Below are 20,596 nucleotides of genomic sequence, written 5' to 3' on the forward strand. Positions count from 1 at the left end.
ATTTTTCTCTTCTGTGTGTTTCTATATTGTACTTGGTTTATGTACAACCCAGTTTCATGAGATGAGATGAGATGCGATATCCCTTTATTGGTTCAACGATGTGGAAAATTTGCATTGTTACAACAGCAAGTGGATAGTAAATGGAAAAAAACAGGAATACAAACAACTAATAATTATGCAAAAACAATAATAGTAAAAATATATATTCAAGACATTGAGATAATAAAACAAACCCAACATAAACGAACAAGAAAATCACCCAAGTCCTACATTCAAATAGAGTACACAGTTCGAAAAAATCAGTTATATGTTGTTGACTGTCATACATTTTTATACATTAGAAAAATAAATAATAACAATGCTGTGTGTGTGTGTGTGTGTGTGTGTGTGTGTGTGTGTGTGTGTGTGTGTGTGTGTGTGTGTGTGTGTGTGTGTGTGTGTGTGTGTGTGTGTGTGTGTGTGCGTCTCGCCCTGCAGGGGGACTTGATTCCCTTCCTTTGCACACCTGAGCTCAGAGGGGCTGCAGGCAGTCACAGATGAGAACACCTGAGACCTTCAGTCTGAAGCTCCGCCCCCTCCAACCACCTGCATGCCCTCCGTGGAGAGACCGTGGTGCAACGGATGGAAAGAAATTATCATCTCACACACACACTTCATCTGAGCTATGAAAATTGCTGTTTCTCTCACAAAATTAAACCCGCTCATGATGAAAAGTTATTTTGAGATAATGACCAAATAGAATCTTTAATGGCCAGCTGACATTACAATTCACCATGGCAACAAAATCACGGATGGATGGATGGATGGATGGATGGATGGATGGATGGATGGATGGATGGATGGATGGATGGATGGATCTTTCCAGGTTGTTGGTGTCCCTCTGGGACATTAATTGTGTCTCCGGATTACTCTGGATTACTCTTTCCACTCTGAATTATCAGTCATCTAATTTAAATATTTGTTGTCCCTCTAAATGGTCTCTCACCTCTCTGGATTTCTACCTCATCTCTGTTGTCTTCCCATGGTTTTGTCAACCTTCTTTCTGTTCTCAACTAGTTTGTTCCTCTCTGTCTCTTTCATGTCTTTTTCTCTCTCATTTTTCTCTCATGTCCCAACCCCAACTAATCATTGCTAAAATCCTATATGTCCTATGTGTTGGTTTCTTACATTTCTCTCTGGATTATTTGATGCTTCTGTGAACTTTCTGACATCTCTCCATGCTGTTGGTTTTAGTCTGGATTGACTGCCGCAACCCGTCATTGTCATCTGTCTCAATTGTCTCTTGTTTCTCTGGACTGTCTGTTGCCTCTTTCAATCTTTAACCTTCTGGATCACAGATTATGTGATGTACTATACATTGTCTTGCCTCTGTCAGGATAATCTGTTGTTGGATTGGTTCATTAAGCCATTATTGACTCTCTAGATCATCTGATGTCTTCAAATTATATTAAAAATTGTCTTTTGTCTGTCTGTCTTGTCTGTTTCCTCTCTGATGTGTTGTCTTTAGTATGGTCGGCTCAGATTGTGTTTAATTTCTCCGGATTGCCTGTTGTTGAATTCCTGCATTAACTCTATAGAGAATTGTTCTCTCTCTAGATCGTTGACTCTCTAAAGTCGAGACCATCCAACGCCTCTTTAAATTGTTTTTAATCTGTCAATATCATCCGCTGTCTTGCTGGATTGTGTGTCATTTCTAAGGATTGTCTGTTGTTGGATTCTATTTTTAAGTTATGTATCTAGATTAATGTATTTTTCTCTTTCGATAATGTCTATCATCTCTTTGAATTGTCTGTTTTTTGCCCTGGATTATCCGTCCTCTCTAGATGCTCTGCCACCTCTTTGGTGTATCTGTGGAAGAACAAACACTTTTGCATCTGCAGTTTGCATTCTCTAATCAATGCGGCCACTCTTCAGGTGGAGTTCATTAAATAATGGAAGAAAACGAAGTTTTGGAGCCTGCGGCCTCTTTGATCCGCGCGTCTCTAACAAACAGCATGAAATGAAGTGTTGTCTCTGAGGCAGGCTGATCGATGCAAACCTGATTAAAGTGAGGGTCGTTGAAACTCTGCTGGTTCACCTGAAGCTGCAAAAGTTTAAAGACTTTCAACAGTTCATACTCTCCCATTAGAAACCAAAAATAGTCAACATGTCAAAGTCAATAATGTGATGTTTGTTTCTTTTCATTCTCAACCTTTTCCCTGTCAACAATTTGCTGAATATCTAAAACAGTTTAGGAGTGTAGATGTTAGCATTACAACTGTATTTAAATCATGCATCATATCAAAATGAATACTTACATCAGCTACTGCAGCCAATCAGAATCCCAGTTTTAACTTTTCTACCTGTTTCTGTCTAATGTGTTGGATTGATGACACACCAACACATCCCTTTTTGTTCTAAGCTCCAACACAAATAACAATTGATAACGGAGCTTGATGATGATGACAGAGAAAACAAGATGAACATTTTTCAAAGAGCGTATGCATTCCACGACCCCCCCCAGCAATGAGGATAAAAGTAAACTCTGGAGGTTTTCCCTCCTGGAGCTCATTTGGTATTTGTTCATCTTTCCTGCTGTCTGATGTAAAGGTCAAGACTCTGCTTCACATGGGGCTCTTCAGGAGCCCATCATCTATTACTAAAGATCTGAGGCTACAGAGCTGAGGGTTTGAGACTGCAGACCCGAGTCTGAAGGAGTTAGGGTGGAGGCGGACAGTAAGGCCCCGTTTAAACGGCAATGATTCCAAGAGAAACCACAACACTTTCATTGCATTTTGGATGTCCATTTAGACAATGAAGCTCGGAGCCCATGAAAACACAACTACTACCAAGGTGGAACTCGTCGAAATGGCTGTCATTCCGTCTCCTTGTAAACAGCGGAAGCACTGCTATGTACTGGGCATGTGAATCATGGCTGTAGTAAATAGTTTTTCCTGCACATGAACAAATAGATGGACCATAAGAACAATGTTTCTTCCAGAGTGTCACGACTCTCAGTCCATATTCTCCTGGGACTGGTGGTTTTATAGTTAACAGTCAATGGAATAGCAATCCAACTTTGTTGCCTGTCTGTGTATTCGCCATTGTAAATGTTTATAGCGTATGTTTATGCTCTGTGGGCATGTGTGTGTAATTTCCACCTGGAAGTCTTAACATGCAGTTGTGAAAGGTGTCTTGTAGATACAAATCCATATATTGTGTGCAGTTCTGGTAAGGCAGCACTCCCGACTGTGAGCTCATTCAACGCCAATGCATCAGACTGCCGACTGACATGAATACATGATTTGAGGATGTTGTTTCCTCCTCTGTCACTCTTTGTCATTTTGGCTCCTTCTCTTCCCCGTGAAACATTTTTGATGAGTTTTTTCTTGATGAGCTGCCTTGATGAATGACGGGGTGAATTGCAATGAACAGATAACATGTTCAGACGTGGCTTTCTTTCGAACCACACAACCTCATCCCTCTGATATCCGCCACACTCTGATTAATGAAGTTCCAATGTGAAATCAATAATGCCTCCTGATGCTGCACAGTTCTTAAATTACTCTGTAAAGATTTCTGATCTACAATGAATACAGCAACCTGCAGGCTATGAAATGTGAGCTCAGTTTTTTAATGTCGATCACTGAGCAGTGATGCTTTTTATCCTTTACACGTCTGACCTCTGAGTTTTACCTTTACTTTGATCACATTCTAGTTCTGGCATTTATTTTTAGAGTTCGAGTTCGCCCAAGTCCCATGAATCCATTTTTGTTCTGCACGTCCTTCGCGGGCTTCATTCTGGAAGGGAATACAATACAATACAATACAACCTACCAGGAAAGCAGGGGGGCTCAGAGTTTTCCTCACTTAGATTAAAAGCAGGAGGATACAGGAACTCCTGCAGGGAACCAAGTGCATGACACCAGCACCTGGAAAAGGTCAGTGACATGTGCATCAGACCTTTTGTCACTTGATCACTGCACAGCAGGATTATCACACCACATGGGACTTTAACGACTGATTTCACAGGATTTATGATGCTAAAAGAAAAGCACCTCAAGCAAAACAGAGATTGATCATATTGTGGACTGTGGACTGTGTACAGCCGGGACAAATAAAAAGATTACCTGTAAAAATCCTGTGAAGGTATCCCTCTTCCTGCAGACAAGAACGAGTGATGTCTAGTTTGTTGTAACAGTGATGGCAGTGGATGTTCCTGGAAATGTGTGATTGATTACAGATTCACATAATCGAACGCACTCTCGCATTATAGTTACGAGTCACTTATTTAAAAAGTAACTATTGTATTAGCATTCTCCAGTTAACGTGTCTTAATATTGTGTGCATTGTTGTATTATTGATATTACACATCAGCTGAACTGTCAGCAATGCATTGGGCAATCTAAATAGAAGGAGGAAGATGCTCTTTAATCTGGATCAAGGGTGTCAAACACATATATAACAATATAGAGAGATGAAACAATATTGACAAGAGACAATAGAAACAGATGAATGACAATTTAAAGATGCTCAAGACCAGGGGTGTCGAACACATTTTAATTAAGGGGCCACAAGCAGTTAATTTTCATCTCGAGTGAACTGGTTCGGTAAAACACTGCCATAATAACCTTTGAGTTTAAACTTTCTACTTCTTTTATTGTGTGACGTAGAGTATACATGTAGTAAAAAGTCTATATTTTTTCAAAAACAAACAATTCTATTCTCTCAAATGACTACAATCTCAACATGAAGCCAATTTTAATGAAACCATCCGATGTAAAATACAGTGAAATGACCAGAAAACTTCTCCTATTGCTGTTGCATTATGGGTGTTTTTACAAACTCACCTCGAGGCTAATGCTAGTTTGCTGGCTTTCATGGCAACATCACCGATATCTCAGTTCAGGTCTCAGTGTTATGTTGTGTTTGCCACTCTTGACTAACATGTTTTTCAAAAAAAATCAATGTTCTCTGTGAATATTTTTATAATTTGCCTGGTGGTTTGATGGGCCAGATTGGAGATGCGTGCTGGTTTTGGCCCACGATCCTTATGTTTGACAACCCTGACCTGGGAGTGAATGCTTCTTGAACAAAATAGATTTATAAAATAGTTACATGAGGTGAGATAGCAACATTGATCCTCTTCACTTGACATGGCGAATGCCAGTGAAAACCCTCCCATCTTCAACAATCTAATCCAGAGAAAATATTTGGACCAAATCTTTACGTGTGAGCGAGAAAGGCATGTTTTTTGTGGTTTTCCGTCATCGCCGTGGCTCTGACTGGATGATCTTACTGCTCCTGCCTGGGTCAGATAACAACAGTTGACTGTACTAAGACCTGTGAAGTGAAAACATGAAAACCTAAGCAGACTAGCCCATATCGTTGAGGTAATGTAATTATTGAGGTCATCAAAGGAAGAAGACTTGTTGAAGGCTATACAAAAGTAACAAAGTTCAACTTCAGCATCACATTAGCTGATTCCTTCAGCCATTTCCATTCAGGATTCAAACAACTGACATGCTCTTTATTGAAGGTTACTGAACAGAAGCTGTGGGCGTCGTACGCATTACCCCAGGCTGATTTTCTGAGGGTGTGAATGCTAAGGTGAAATTACTTTTGATCATGTCTGATTTGATCCAGTCCTCACCTGAGCAAAATGAGGAGTTGCTGAGAAAAGAAAAAAAAAAAGCCTCCCCCCCTCCTTGTTTAGAGTGAGGGGAGGAGCTGAACTGCCCCCTCCTCACCATGCACTGAATGGGGATTCAGTGACAGCAGGATGCTGAGCGAGATCGAGTCATTCTGCTGGGGTGCAGCTGTTGATTTCATCCTTTCATCACTTATCTGTCTTATCACTGGGTAACCAACAGGAAACCCTCAGATCAGCAAAACGACTCACTCGTCAAAGGAAGACTCTGGACGGTAGGACTGTCTCTTTCTGTCTTCTGTCAAAGTCCATGAGGAAAAGGTTCCCATTGGAGTCGAACTAAAGAGCAGAGTTATAGAAACAGCTTAGTGTTTCTGTGGTCACATCCAACCTCCACTTCCCGCAGTGATTCACACGTTTCAGCAGTTTACTGGGGCAGATTTAACAGGATAAACAGCTTCATAATCTGATTAACACCAACGCAAACTAAAAATCCTTTAAATGTTGAATATGAAACACATTAACATACATGACACATAAGGTATCTGTGAATATGTATCAGTGTATCAACTCCTGGATCTGCTGGACATCCTGAATGAAACTCTTTGTTTGCACAGACTTCAGGTGACTTGAAGACTTTTGTTTGTTCCATGAAAAACAATTTTCTCCATGAATATATGTAGGTTCCTATGGCTGAGGTTTCTAAAAGTACACAGGTCTTTAATGTATTGATTTTTATTGTACTGATGTTGGCTAAGTCTCTGTGCTCAGTCTGACTGAACTGTGGACATACAACTAATGATAAAATCTTTCTTTTGTCTCAAAGGATCGGACTGAACACCTCATCTGCCTGGAAGTTTTTACCTCCTCCTCACCGGACAGACCTTAGTATTTTAAAATAACGGACTTCTTTTCAATGGACCTTTTGTTGTCTGTTTATTGAGTGGTTTAGGCAGTTCACCACTGACAAATATCCATTAAGACTTTTTTACTGAGCGGTTCAGTGTGTTTTGGACAATTTGACATCTTTTCCTGGAATGCATAAATTGGACAGTTGAGGACATTTCATCAGACATTTCACTTCTTTACATTTGAAGTTTTGACATATTGCGCAGTTCAACATCTTTTTTTGTACAGTCTCACACCCTTTCGTTGGGAAGTTCAACATTGTGGTTGCACAGTAGAGCATCTTCTTATTGGACAGTTTAAAGTCTTTTCATTGGACAGTTTGACATTATGTCATTAGACTTTGGTCCATCTTGTCATTGACCAGTCTGACATTGCGTCATTAGACTTTGAGACCATCTTCCATTGGTCAGTTTGACGTCTCTTTGCTGGACAGTGTCTGTCTGCTCAGAGATGAATTGCCTGGGTGCAGTGAGCATGCTCAGCGTGCTAATATTGTCCCTGTGGGAAGAGTTCGGCTGTGGAGCGATGACACTGAACTCTGTCGTCCTTCGTCAAGTGTCTGCAAAGGGAGGAGGGGGAGAAAAGAAAGGGGCGGCGGTCCACTATCCACTGAGAAGGAGAAGGAGCTGGGTGTGGAACCAGTTCTTCGTCTTGGAGGAGTACACCGGAGATGAACCACTCTATGTAGGGAAGGTAAAAGCAGTGGATTTTCTTTCTTACTGATGAATATTTATTGAGTTAAGAATAAATGAGTAATGTAGCCCAGAACCAGGTCCAGGTCTTGGTTCAACTTCTATCGGTTGGTTTTCATGTCTAATTAGTTGGTGAACAGCTGGCCGAATAAACCCACTGAGGACCCTCTTCCAACTCGTCCAGCTGGGGACCATTACATGCTTCCCATGCTTATGAGATATTGAGCTTCCTCTTAATTAACCTCAGTTGACTCCTCTCGGGCCGGAGTGTGTTCGTCTGCAGCTGCTGAGCCTAGAGGTGACCCTATTAAACCCTCCTGGTTTAAAGGGGACGGTCCAGGTAGTCATGGGGATCCTCTGTGGTAAAGAAACAGTACAGTTTAGATAGGGGACGCTCAGAAACCTGAAACGTCGTCAAACACACTGCAAGTGTCTTTATTGAAATGTACTTGTGAGAGTTTTGACCCCATTCAATAATCATATTTGGTAACTTTCTAATTTCTTCTAAACCAATGATACAAAGTTAATAACAATCATTAAACACATTATTAAACAGCTTTGCTATAGATTGAGATTCATTCAACTTGGAAATGATTTCGCAAATTTATTAAAAATTATGACAATTTGTGTTTCAAAAGAGTTTAGCCACGTTGCTGAGACTGAAATGTCTCCTATTGACGACAAAATATGGGAAAATGTTATATAAGGTCGTTGTACACAACTATGGTCAGATGAACTGTGATACTATAAATGTAGGAAGTCATAAAACAGATAATGCATGTTTGACTTAAGTACTCAATAACTTTTCACAAAAATCCAACAATAACTTTTATTTCTTAAAAAGAAATTCAGAGCCTGTTACTTTTTTTGTTTTCGTAAGCATTTTTGGTGCATTACTAAACTGTATTGTAGATTTATAAATAGGTTGAAACTACTAAGATGAGGTTTGAATTCATTGCATCTGCATTTTAAGGGCTTAGATTATAGTTTTGCTGCATTGACTGATGGCATCTTGTGTATATATATTTCAAGCAAAATGTTGTCAGCACTCAAATAATTTTGTTTGGTTTCTTTTGACATTCTCCCCTAATCATTCATCTTCTATGCCACTTCACCCCAGCTATGGGCAAGAGCAAGATATGCCTGGACAAGTCTCCAGTCCATCACAGGACAACCACACACACTCACATGCAGGGGCAATTTAGGGTCACAAATTAACCTCACATGCAATTTTGGGGGAATGTGGGAGGAACCAAAGTACTCAAAGGAAACCCACGCACACATTTGGAGAACATGCAAACTCCACACAGACAGGACCAGCCAGTATTCACAAGATAACTTATAGTCTCAATTGACTCCAACAGGACAAGTGACAGTTTGAGTATTGTTCGTCCAAGACAACAATCATGAGAATAATCTCTTAATAGCTTAAAACCTGTGCTCTTACGTCAGTAAGATCTCGTTAAAGATAGCAATAGTTACAGCCATATGACCATAGATAGCATGAGGTAATCATCTGGCAGTGCCATAGCTTTCATGGCCGGTGTCTCATAGAAATATGACACAACAAAAGCCACAGAATGCCATGAAGGACAACACTGCAGCACTTCCACATCTTCATTTACTTCCATACCAAACTTTATCTTTGTACATGAACGCTGCTATAACTGTGCTTGTTGTTTAGCTTCATTCATTTCCTGATTGTACCGGTGGCATACGGACTGTAGATGACAACGCTGTGAGTCTTACAGCCTCAGATTCAATAAGGTTGAAGAACTCCATTTGTCACACATTGTAAGAATTCAAAAGATTACTCAGTTTTTAGGAGCTTTAAGATGTGTCAGAGTAACAGGAAGTCAAGGAAGTGGATAAGTCAAAAGAAATAAAGCTATTCACACTGATGAGATCCGTGTCATGACCCATGAGGGGAATTTCCCGGAGGCTGGTTTGATGTGCTGATCTGCAGCAGGTGTCTGTCAGAAAGGGATTTTGACAAACAAGGCTCTTGTTTGAAGGAACTGTGTCTTTCCCACGATGAACAGCTTTAAAATGGCACAAGTGGATAGAAACATTCAAATAGTGTTGCTACAGTTCCATTCAAATTGGAATTACAGTCTGTCGTGTGTAGGCGCAAGCTTGCATCCGTGTGTGTTGTTTTGACCTCCTCAAACCTCAGATCACTCGTCTGATTGGACCATGCAGCCGTCTGAGAGATGGTGCTGTTGTTGAGATGAAAGCTCAGAGCGCCCTGTGGCATTCTGGGAGATGACAAGCATGCTGTATCTTTGAGACAACGGCTGCACAGATTGAAGCTGACAGATCAGACTGATCCACTCTGTTTTGTGTGTGTGTGTGTGTGTGTGTGTGTGTGTGTGTGTGTGTGTGTGTGTGTGTGTGTGTGTGTGTGTGTGTGTGTGTGTGTGTGTGTGTGTGTGTGTGTGTGTGTGTGTGTGTGTGTGTGTGTTCGCGCACACATGCACATTGTTTATCCCTGAGTGGTCTGATCAAGTTAATATTCTGACATTCTGTCTGAACATGTTTACGTGATAATTGCTACTGCTGCCAATTAACATATGTTGAAAATGATGTTGAAAGGATTTCTCTCAATTTCTTTCTACGCTTTACACTCACACCATAACAGCCCAGGTGGCATATTTACCTGCAAATGTGCTTATATGCAGCTATATTTACATGTGAAAGTCTTCACCAGCAGTTATTCTTACCCGGTTACCTGCAGCCATGTTTTTGTAGCCACATTGAATGTTTTAAAAATGTTATATGTGATCAGGTCTACAATGTTGTGGCTTACCTGCAACCGTTCATGTTAATGAACAGCTGACTTCATATGCAATTGAGTTTGCAATTTTGTTTGCAGGTGTGTTTCTATGCAGACAGGCATACATGTGGTTGAGTTTGTATGTTCACAGAGAGCTATTTTCACACATCGTGAGAGAGCGGGGAGGGATGTGGTATTGAGGGGCAGAAATGATAGAAGCTTGAGGTTCCCCCCAAAAGAGCTAAAACATGTTGCAGGGGACAGAGATGTTTGGGCTTCTTTAGGCTATACTGTATCCCAATTATTGGATGGATGGATGGATGGATGGATGGATGGATGGATGGATGGATGGATGGATGGATGGATGGATGGATGGATGGAAGGAACAAGCTATGTTTACATACAGTTGAGTTTGAATGTAATTGAGTTTATGTGCAGCTGTGGTTACATTCAGTTTTACATTATTTACATGTTTGCCTGTCCACAGACAGCTTTGATCACAAGCATGCCACGTTTACTTGCAGGCACATGCGCATCAGTTAGATCTCGATCTGAAACGTGTAAAACTGTTGTACGGTTCTCGTTGACCTGCAGCTCCACTCCGACATGGATAAAGGTGACGGTCAGGTGAAGTACGTACTGAGCGGCGAGGGAGCGATATCCATCTTCTCCATTGATGAAGACACAGGAGATATCCACGCCACGAAGAGGCTGGACCGGGAACAGCAGGCGTACTACACCCTCAGAGCTCAGGCTCGAGACCGAAAGACCAACCTGCCAGTTGAACCCGAATCCCAGTTTGTCATCAAAGTCCAGGACATCAACGACAATGAGCCCAAATTCCTTGATGGACCATACATTGCCCGAGTGGCTGAGAGGTCTCCTGTTGGTGAGCAAGAAGCTGACTGAGTGAAAGAACTTCAAATATCTGTCTAATATGGGAGTTACGTATGTCAAATTGTGGTAAACTTTATTATAATGGAAATATTTAAAACCAGAGATACAAGGAAAGAAACATACCAGTTGTGTTAGTGTATACAGCCTAAACACACATGGGTCATTTTGTCATAGCTGGTCTGCAGACTGCTCCATTTGGTCAGTAGTGAACTAATACACACATACTACAATATTATTGGCTGTATTTATTTATTTATTTTAATTGTTATACTACATTTCACTAAAAGACACTTTCCATGTGAGGCTGAGGAAGCAACTGGTCGATGACGCCTGTCCTGCTTTCAACTCTTCATCCAACCTCATACTCTCATCAATGTTTCTCAACTTCTTATAGACTTATCATCTCCAGATCAAACAAAAGAACCACGCTGATTGATTCTAAATTTGATTTTGATTACACGCACAGTGAAATCTCATGTTTTACAAATGGAAGTATCCTAACAAACAATGTACCGACAGTTGACTATATTGTTGCAATACCATGAGTTGTCAATGGGCCTATTTATCTTTCTTGAAGTTGTCCATTTATGAATGACAGTTTCTTCACAGGTACATCAGTGGTGACAGTGGTGGCAACCGATGCTGATGATCCAACTTATGGACACTCAGCCAGAGTGGTTTACAGCATCCTGCAGGGTCAGCCATACTTCTCTGTGGAAGCAAAGACAGGTAACGATACATTGACACCTGGACATCAGCAAAGCTACAATCGATATTATGTGACCACATCTGAATAATTTTGAATGAACCAAATCAGGCCTAAGCATAACTGAAGGCTCTACTTAAAGACACTTGCTAACACACCACTTCTATGTGCACCTAAACAAAAACAATCATTGTCCAGTGCAAACTAAATTCCCATAGAATTCCGTTTATTACAATCATACATCTGAAAGCACCTGAGCACACCTTGGATCATGTTAGCGCTTTTAAATACCCGAACACCTCTGAATGCATGTAAACAAACAACAACATGACTTGACAATTTCTCAAAGCACATGAATACACCCAGAAACGCACAGGCACTTCTGAATGTACCCAAACTTTTAAGAAAACTCTAGAAAGTAGCTACAATGATCATGTGTATATGTTTTATGCACCCAGACAAAACTACAAATGCCTCGTGAAATAATGTAAATACTTATAAATACACCTGAATACACCCGAAAACCTGTGAATGCCTTCAAATGTAATTGAATTCCCAAAATCACCTCAACACAGTAAAATAATTCAAACACATAGCATCTCTGCTCTTTAAATATCAGACTGTGATCGGTCCTGAAACATTTTCATGGTGACAGAAAGTAGGTGAGCCAACTTCAGCCCCTCTCACACAGATCAAATGAAAGCTGATTAAAACCCTCTCTGTACTCACTTTAGCCAGTGTCTGTAAAAACGGATGTCACATGACTTTATCCTCTCACTTCAGCTTCATGGGGCTTTAAATGAGTGCATGACTTGGGTTTCATTTTTCATTTCCACAAAAAGTGAGCATCACCCCCCAAAAAATGTCATAAAATATTCATATGACGATGAGTACGAACACTTACCTGAGGCCAGGGTTAAGAATATAATGAGTAAGTTACCTGCATTGTGTTGGATTGAAGAATCTTAAACAGTAACCTCTACTTGACTTAACCCTTAAACAAACTTTTACTAATCATTGACTTCTACTAACAAGATGTATCCTTTGATAAACTAGTATCCAGTCTTTATATATCTGATGTAACAGTAACCCAACCTTGATAGGGGTTTGACATAGTTCTGATCTATTTTTGACCTGTCATGACATAACCTTCACAAAAAGTTAATTCAATGGGATCATACCCTGACCTGACTCTAGTATAAACATGACCTTATATTGATCTAACAATACCTCAACTGGAATTTTACCAAACCCCAACATGACCACGGGTTCACCTATACCTAATACCCCTAACCCCAACCTGTGCTGCAGGTGTGGTGCGGACAGCTCTGCCGGACATGGACCGGGAGGTCCGTGATCGCTATCTGCTGGTCCTTCAGGCCAAGGATATGATTGGTCAGATGGGGGGCTTGTCAGGAACCACAACCGTCACCGTGACGCTGACCGATGTCAATGACAATCCACCTCGCTTTCCTCGTAGTAAGTCTAACCTCTGAACGCTCGTTATGATATCATAGACACTCAGAGGGGAATTGCATGATAACATGAAAAACATTGAGTTTTTATCTTTGTGTTTGCAAACTGAGAGCTTGATCCTTATGCACTAAATTAGGTTCGCTGTAAGTCATTTGATTTGTTACTTTTACTGATGTTGCTTTCTAACTTTGTTGGAAAACAACGAATAAATGTCATCATGACAATTAAAATGACAGAATCTGATCTGAAGTGAAGGCCCAGAAAGCCATAGCATCAGAGACTCATTACCATCCACATGGTTTACCTGTGTGAATCTCTGCATACCCATTTGTATGTTTGTTCACTTGAATGAATTTCTATCTCATTGTATTTGAGTTAAACAAACACTACTTATGTTTAACTGCGCATGTACTCATCATTTCCTGTGTTTACCTTTGAAACCTCCAGAGAGTTACCAGTTCAGTGTTCCAGAGTCGGTCCTGCCTTCATCTGTAGTTGCTAAGATTAGAGCCGTGGATTTGGATATTGGTCAGAATGCTGAGATGGATTACAGAATCCTGGATGGAGACGGACTGGGAACTTTCAGAATCCTCACAAATCCTGCCACACAGGAAGGACTGGTGAAATTGTACAAGGTGCAGCTTTGTTTGTTTGTTTGTTTGTTTTGTTTTGTTTGTTTGTTTGTTTGTTTGTTTGTTTGTTTGTTTGTTTGTTTGTTTGTTTGTTTGTTTGTTTGTTTGTTTGTTTGTTTGTTTGGATTATGGATGGATGGGTGGATGGATAACTTAGATGTCTAAATGCTGGTTCTACAAACTTTTATATAGTTGTTAAATAGTTGCAATAGTTGTTGAAGTCTGATGAGCAGTGATGTGTCGGCAAGTTGTACTAATTTGACAAATTGTAATAACCAAGGAACAAGTGGAGTCGAGCGTAGTAAGATAATTATTCCAGATTTTCAAGAACCAGTTGAATAGGTATTAAAACCGACAATCTCAATTATAGATTAAAAGACTGAAGGTTCGTTTCCCTCAACTCCCTGAAATAGTGGAAAGTCTGAGGAATACTTAGAGGTAAAATTGACAACTTGGCAATTTGATGTGACTTGTTGTAAACCTCTAGAAACCAGTGGGACTTTTCGCTGTGTAGGTCTGAAGACAAACTATGAGTTCCTGGGGGATAATGCCAGAGAAGAGAGTTAATCACCAGTTAGAATTTTGAGAACTATTCCAAGTTCCAAGAACTTGTTATGAATATCCTAGGTTTAATGTTTTTATAAATAAATAAATGAGTCATTATTGTGATTAAAGAACTGGCTAGAAAGCTCTGAGGGTTAATTATAGGGATAATTATATCAGAATAGGTGCTAAAAGCATATTTCCTTGGCTGTCTGATGGTTGAACTATAAGGATAGATTGACGATGTCTGAAGACACATTGCCAACATCTAATAAGTAGCTGCAGCCTACAAGTGTGAGAACAAGGATGCTGAAGGACAAATTTAACCTGCTTGTCACAAAAAGATGAGTGTTCTCACTCTGGGTGAAGACACAGTGTTCTTCTCTAAGCTTGAACTGATTGAGAGGGTTCAAACAGTCCCCCCCACAGATCCCACCTCTTGGGCCATGTGGTGCTTTGAATTCTCTGCTGTGTGATCATTGCATTAGTCTGCAGAGCGCTGCATCATGTCAGTGTTTCTGTAGTATCCCAGAGGAGAGGCTCTGCTGCCCAGCAGCTGTTGGCAGCACTTTAAATTTAGGTTCATGTCGGTGATGCGTGTAAAGTGAAAAGAAGCTATGACTGTTTCCCAGGGAGAATCCCGTGTGTCTGATTTCATCACTTCAAATCGTGAATCAGTTTCAGAGATTTGTCCTGTCTGTCTTGTTGCATCATGAATCTGAAGCTAACTGTGTTTGATCTTCATGGGACCAGATGATGTGAAGACAATGAGACTGAAAAAAAGTCACTCAGCTTCTTGTTTGTTTGTTACTTGAAAGATATTTTTGTTGATATTTCTTTTTTTCTTTCTAGATGCTGGATTATGAAATGAAGTCCAGCTACACTTTACGTATCGAGGCATCCAATCGGTATGTGGACACTCGTTTTCTTTCTTCGGGTCCATTCAGCGACGTGACAACAGTTCGGCTGCTCGTGGAGAATGTGAATGAGCCTCCAGTTTTCTCCACCTCTGTCAGTCAAATGGTAGTTTCTGAGGCTGTTAAGGTGGGAACTGACGTGGGGTCAGTTTCAGCTCATGACCCCGATGCTACCAAAAGTCCTATCAGGTGAGGTGACCGACCTAGAGCTGCAACCAAAAAGAGCTAAATAGCATTAATCATGACATTGTAAAAATGAATCCATCTGTCTCTCCACAGGTACTCTATCGACAGGGAGACCGACATAGAGCGTTACTTTGACATCGACAGCAGTTCGGGTGTGATCAGGACAAACAAGCATCTGGACAGGGAGACCAGTGCTCTACACAACATCACTGTTGTTGCCACAGAGAGCTGTAAGGGACACTTTATCAAAATGAGTCATTAATTACCTGTTTACCGTTGGTATGAACTGTCCATGTCTCTGTGTATCAGTGGATCCCTCTCAGATGGGGAAAGCTGTGGTTGTGGTCTCTGTGACGGACATCAATGACAACGCTCCCAAATTCGCCATTGAGTACCAGACGTTCGTCTGTGAGAAAGCCCAACCTGGACAGGTAGACTTCTTTGTTAGTAATGTCAGGTTAAATGATAAGGACACTCAATACATCTGTGCTGGCAGGTTAACATCAATTGACATTTTAGCTCAGCCCTGCCCCCTAACGCAAACAAACCAATAGCATTCAACTGTCAACTGCCCAGACTCAGACAAATATTCTCAGCTCCATAGTAAATCATAAGAACTGGTGACATTTTTGCTGTTTTCTGGGCTATTTAAATCATTTAAGATGCAAGCGTGCTCAAAAGATGTGCCTGGGGCACATGCAAAAGCGATACGAGGTATCCCAGAAGGATAAACAACGGGGTTTACGTCATCCCATTTTCCAAAATACAAATAAAACATGTACAAATGTCTCCTGTGGATTAAGCTGTGTAATAGACCACACAAACGCAACACGACTACTATAAACAAGGACATCTACATTTGTTCCAAAGCAAGGCAATGTCTTATATAATCTTTGCAATCTAGTTTTATAATATCGATCACATAATGCGAGCTGCGACGAGCTTCCTCGAGCCGATTTAATCAACGTTGCTTGCTAATCAAGTAAGCTAGGTGGCTAAGCTGTCTATCGCCAGCTGACGGCTTGTCCGAGTTAGTAACAGTAAGCAATGGGGGCGGGGCTTATCTAAAAGTCACTAGAAGTAAAAAAAGATCATCTCAGATAGTTGACCTTATGGGTAATCATCTATGCAGATGATCATCCAAACAGTGAACAAGTGAGCATCTGTACAAACAAGTACATATCTGCAGAGGAAGGTCAACATCTGTTGGGTTGGGCAAACATCTGTCCTGAATATGTAAACATTTGTACTGAGCTGGTAAACGTGTGGGATGAACATATGGATTCGACATATAAGCCTCTGTGCGCCAGATGTTGAGCTGACATAAATCGTCTGAGTTATTTACACTGAACAAGTCACACTATCTCTGAAATCTGCTTTAATCTGTTTCTGATCTTCATCCAAATGTCCCATGGGGCACATTAATCTGATGTCACATGGCCAGGATCATGGTGCTCATCAGGATGTACAGACTAAATGTTATACATTTTTGAGGAGTTCTTAATCAGCTGCCCCGGTCTGTCCATGTTTGACAGATCATTGAGACTCTGAGCGCTGTGGATCTGGATGAACCTGAGAAGGGACATCACTTCCTGTTTTCAGTGACCACAGAGGCCGCTAGGAACCAAAGCTTCCTCTTAAGAGACAACAATGGTGGGTCCATCTCAACTCTTAACATAAAACGTCTTCAGCTGCCATCTCTGTCTTTCTCCAAATCACCTGTCCTTCTGTCTTCAGACAACACAGCATCTGTCCTGACGAGGCGAGGTGGGTTCCTGCAGAGGGATCAGCCTCTTCATTTCCTACCAGTGGTGATTTCCGACAGCGGCAGTCCCCCTCTCAGCAGTACCAACACACTGACCATCTCCGTCTGCACCTGCGACCTACATGGAGGCCAACGCCAGTGCAGCCAGGGGGCATTGCAATTGCTTCCAGATGGCTTCAGCACCACTCTGGCCATTCTTCTGACCAGTGTCCTCACACTGCTTGGTATGATTTGACTCATGATGATATCTGATTTAAAGCCCTTCTTACTAAAGTTGAATTAAATATACTCTTCAAAGTAGTCCTAAAAGGAGACTGAGACCAAAAATTATTTTCGGTTTTAATTGTGTGGCTGGATGGATGAGTTGCCGGACACACTTTGGGAGTTTCATAGTTAATTGAAGGTGAAAACGTCTGATGACCAACCATCCCATCTCCTATCTCCTCAGGTGTCGTCATGGTAATAGTTGCTGTCAAACGTAGAAGGCAGGAGCCTCTGCTGATGGATGATGAACGAGACATTCGTGAAAACATTGTTCGCTACGACGACGAGGGAGGAGGAGAGGAGGACACGGAAGCTTTTGACATGGTTGCCCTGAGACACCCACATCAAACCCAACTGGCCAGCAGAGACACTTCAGCCGAGCTGCCACCAATGCCGCTGCCGCTGCCGCTGCCACTGCCACTGCCACTGCCGCTACCCCATCCACCTCCATTCCTTTCAGAAACACCAGCGTCCATGGCGGACAAAAACAAGCTCTTCCAGGAGTTCATCAGGGACAGGCTCCAGGAAGCAGATGTGGACTTAACGGCACCCCCCTATGACTCACTGCAGACTTACGCCTTTGAGGGTAATGGGTCGGCCGCTCAGTCGCTCAGCTCCTTAGACTCATTAAACTCATTAGAATCTCAACAGAGCTATGACTTCCTGAGAGAATGGGGGCCAAGGTTCAGAAAGCTTGCAGACCTCTATGAGCACCAAGAGGGAGGGGGCATTACCTCCTTGTCTTCAGCCAGCACGGGGCTCTGATGTAAGTTTGTAGACATGGCCAGGACAGTCCATGTAGGGAGTAGAAGCAATCCATCGGAATGAGATAAAGATACATCATGATGTCAGGACTGTTTCTGATACCCAGCATGCAATTCTCTGATGACCACAAATGAGGACGCCCCTTGTGTTATTCAGTGACTCTGAGAACACAATCAGGAAAAACAGCTGTTGACCATTGTGTGAAAGCAAGTTAGTCTGGTACTTCTGGAGATTTCCAGGCAAGAAACTGTGGATCGATATGAAAGTCAAGTCAAATCTGACAGCAGAACTAAAGAGACCAATACCTGGACCTACGTGAATGACTGACAAAGCCAAACATGTTTTGTGTTTGCCTTTTGTAAAAACCCAAATAGTCCAACAAATGGTCAAAGTACCTATATAGACAGTAGAGAAAACATACGATCGATTTTTTTCTTGTCAAATATTTCAACTTAATCCTAAGGATCCTGAGCCCATCCCAGCTAAATCTGAGGGTAGAATCTTCCCACAGGGTCTCTTGCTGATTGTAGTCTTCATTGTCAGTTGCCCTTGATCAGTAAACTGCCACCTGAGCACCAGCAGGAGGATTTGTAATCAGGAATCCAAAGTTCAGCTGATTCCTGTCCTTAAAGCAGAATGGAGGCTCACCCCGGATTTCTGAATGAACAGCTGTGAAATAAAAGTTTTGAAAAACTTTCTTTTCTTGTCAATTGTAAAACTTAATGATGATAAATATTTTTGATAAATTCGAATAATATTAGAAATCCAATCACAGTATTCATTGCACTTTATCCATCCATCCATCCATCCATCCATTGATTTAAGCTATGAGTCAAAGCAGGATATTACACCCTGAATAGGCCACCAGCCCATTGCCAGGGTGAAAACAATGAGCCAGACATAAAAACACACACTCACATTCACACCTGTGGCAATTTAGGGACTCAAATTAACTTCATATGCATGTTTTTGGACTGAAGGAGCAAATTGGAGCACCTAGAAAAAAAAAGGAGAACAAGCAAACATCCACAAAGAAATAATAATATAAACAAACAAACAACATAATCAAAGACATACACACAAGGTGGACCATTCTGATCTTTTAGCTCCTATCTGTGTAGACATTGTCTCTAAGACACAAGGTGTAAATTTCAAGTATTTCACAATAAATCTAGAGTAAAACCCTGCTTATAAAGTGTTCTCTGGTAAACTGTCAGTCAGGTAGCTATTTGAATTTTAAACCACACAATGGTTTATCATCTTTGAAGACCAAGGAGCTGGTGGGTAACCCGAGGAAGAACAAGGTTTCCCTGTCCCCCTTTTCCATCCATGGGTTAATGAGGTCAATCTGGAGGGGTGTAATTATCTGGGGGGCGTTACATAGACAATAAACTGGACTGGGTTAAGAACACCAAGGTACTTTACAAGACGTCCAAAAGCAGTCTCTATTTTTTGAGGAGGCTGAGGTCTTTCAACATTTGCCATACTATCCTGAAGGTGTTCAATGAGTCTTTTTTTGCTTCGAATGTTATTTGTGCTGTCTGTAATTCTTGCCCTTCTTTGCATTAGAGTACATAGAAGATTGTATTGAATACCGAAAGTTTCTGTACATCATAGACAAAACATTAATTATTTCATACAACACTGCAAACAAAACACTGGACACAACACACAACAAATGTCTTCATATATTTATTTCTTATTGGTGATCAGCACCTCCATTGCCGACACAATGCGCCACAATGCGAATCAGTCCCAATTAGTATCTGTGTGAGTGTCCATGCTTTGCATTCCCTGTACCAAATTATTGGCGAGGATTTTGTCGCTGTGGTCTTGCTCAAACAGCCTCTCCTCTGACCAATCCACATACAGCATCATTTCGCAGGAACCCCGCTTCCTCTTGCCTGCAGAAAAGCAGACAAAAAGTATGTTACTATTTTTTATCTTCAGAAACACTGTTCCTTTACAGTAAATGCGTTTTGGATGGGCTAAAAAACAACATTCATCACAACGCTTGCAATGTCTGAACAAATCTCATTTGATCTGCTGGAGGACGAGCATGAGCTGCAGGACGGGAGTCGCTGTTGATCACTTCTGTATTTAGAAATAAAACACCCAAAGAATCTGTGTAAAAGAAATTAATGTGTTGAAATCCAACATCTGCAAAGTTGAAACCCTGAGAACGATCAGCACCTTACCTTGAATTAAACAGTCCATTTGTACTTGGATCAGTGTTGGTGTGCGCAGCAGACTCCTCCAGTAGCCCGGAGTCCACCATGGCTGTGGCTGAGTTCAGTGCCCTGGTAATCCGGTATGCCAGTCTGTCCCCGATCACAGAGTCCAACACATCAAAATGTGGCCTCCTCTTCGGCCATCCACTGCCGCTGCGCACCAGATCCCATTTCTGATCGATGTACTCTTCCTTTAGTTTTTCCAGTT

The 20,596-nt window shown here is 41.3% G+C and overlaps 1 protein-coding gene across 1 annotated transcript; it reads left to right on the plus strand.

The window, feature by feature from the left end:
• The first annotated feature begins 5,749 nt into the window (after window positions 1-5,749).
• Window positions 5,750-18,855, plus strand: LOC308125954 (cadherin-7-like). The gene is made up of 12 exons (XM_080490002.1): window positions 5,750-5,904; window positions 6,456-7,231; window positions 10,601-10,895; window positions 11,513-11,632; window positions 12,921-13,088; window positions 13,533-13,720; window positions 15,113-15,366; window positions 15,457-15,593; window positions 15,673-15,794; window positions 16,899-17,016; window positions 17,101-17,352; window positions 17,577-18,855. The coding sequence occupies exons 2-12, from the start codon at window positions 6,989-6,991 to the stop codon at window positions 18,155-18,157; spliced, it is 2,478 nt and encodes an 825-aa protein (XP_080346128.1). The 5' UTR covers window positions 5,750-5,904; window positions 6,456-6,988; the 3' UTR covers window positions 18,158-18,855.
• The last annotated feature ends 1,741 nt before the right edge of the window (window positions 18,856-20,596 follow it).

The sequence above is a fragment of the Lipophrys pholis genome (assembly GCF_963383615.2).
Source record: "Lipophrys pholis genome assembly, chromosome: 1".
Lineage (NCBI taxonomy): Eukaryota > Metazoa > Chordata > Actinopteri > Blenniiformes > Blenniidae > Lipophrys > Lipophrys pholis.

Excerpts from the sequence above, each read along its gene's own strand:
- LOC308125954 (XM_080490002.1), top strand. The coding sequence starts at position 6,989 with ATGAATTGCCTGGGTGCAGTGAGCATGCTCAGCGTGCTAATATTGTCC. Across the intron at positions 10,896-11,512 it reads GGCTGAGAGGTCTCCTGTTG|GTACATCAGTGGTGACAGTG; the intron begins GTGAGCAAGAAG and ends GTTTCTTCACAG. Across the intron at positions 15,795-16,898 it reads AGAAAGCCCAACCTGGACAG|ATCATTGAGACTCTGAGCGC; the intron begins GTAGACTTCTTT and ends CATGTTTGACAG.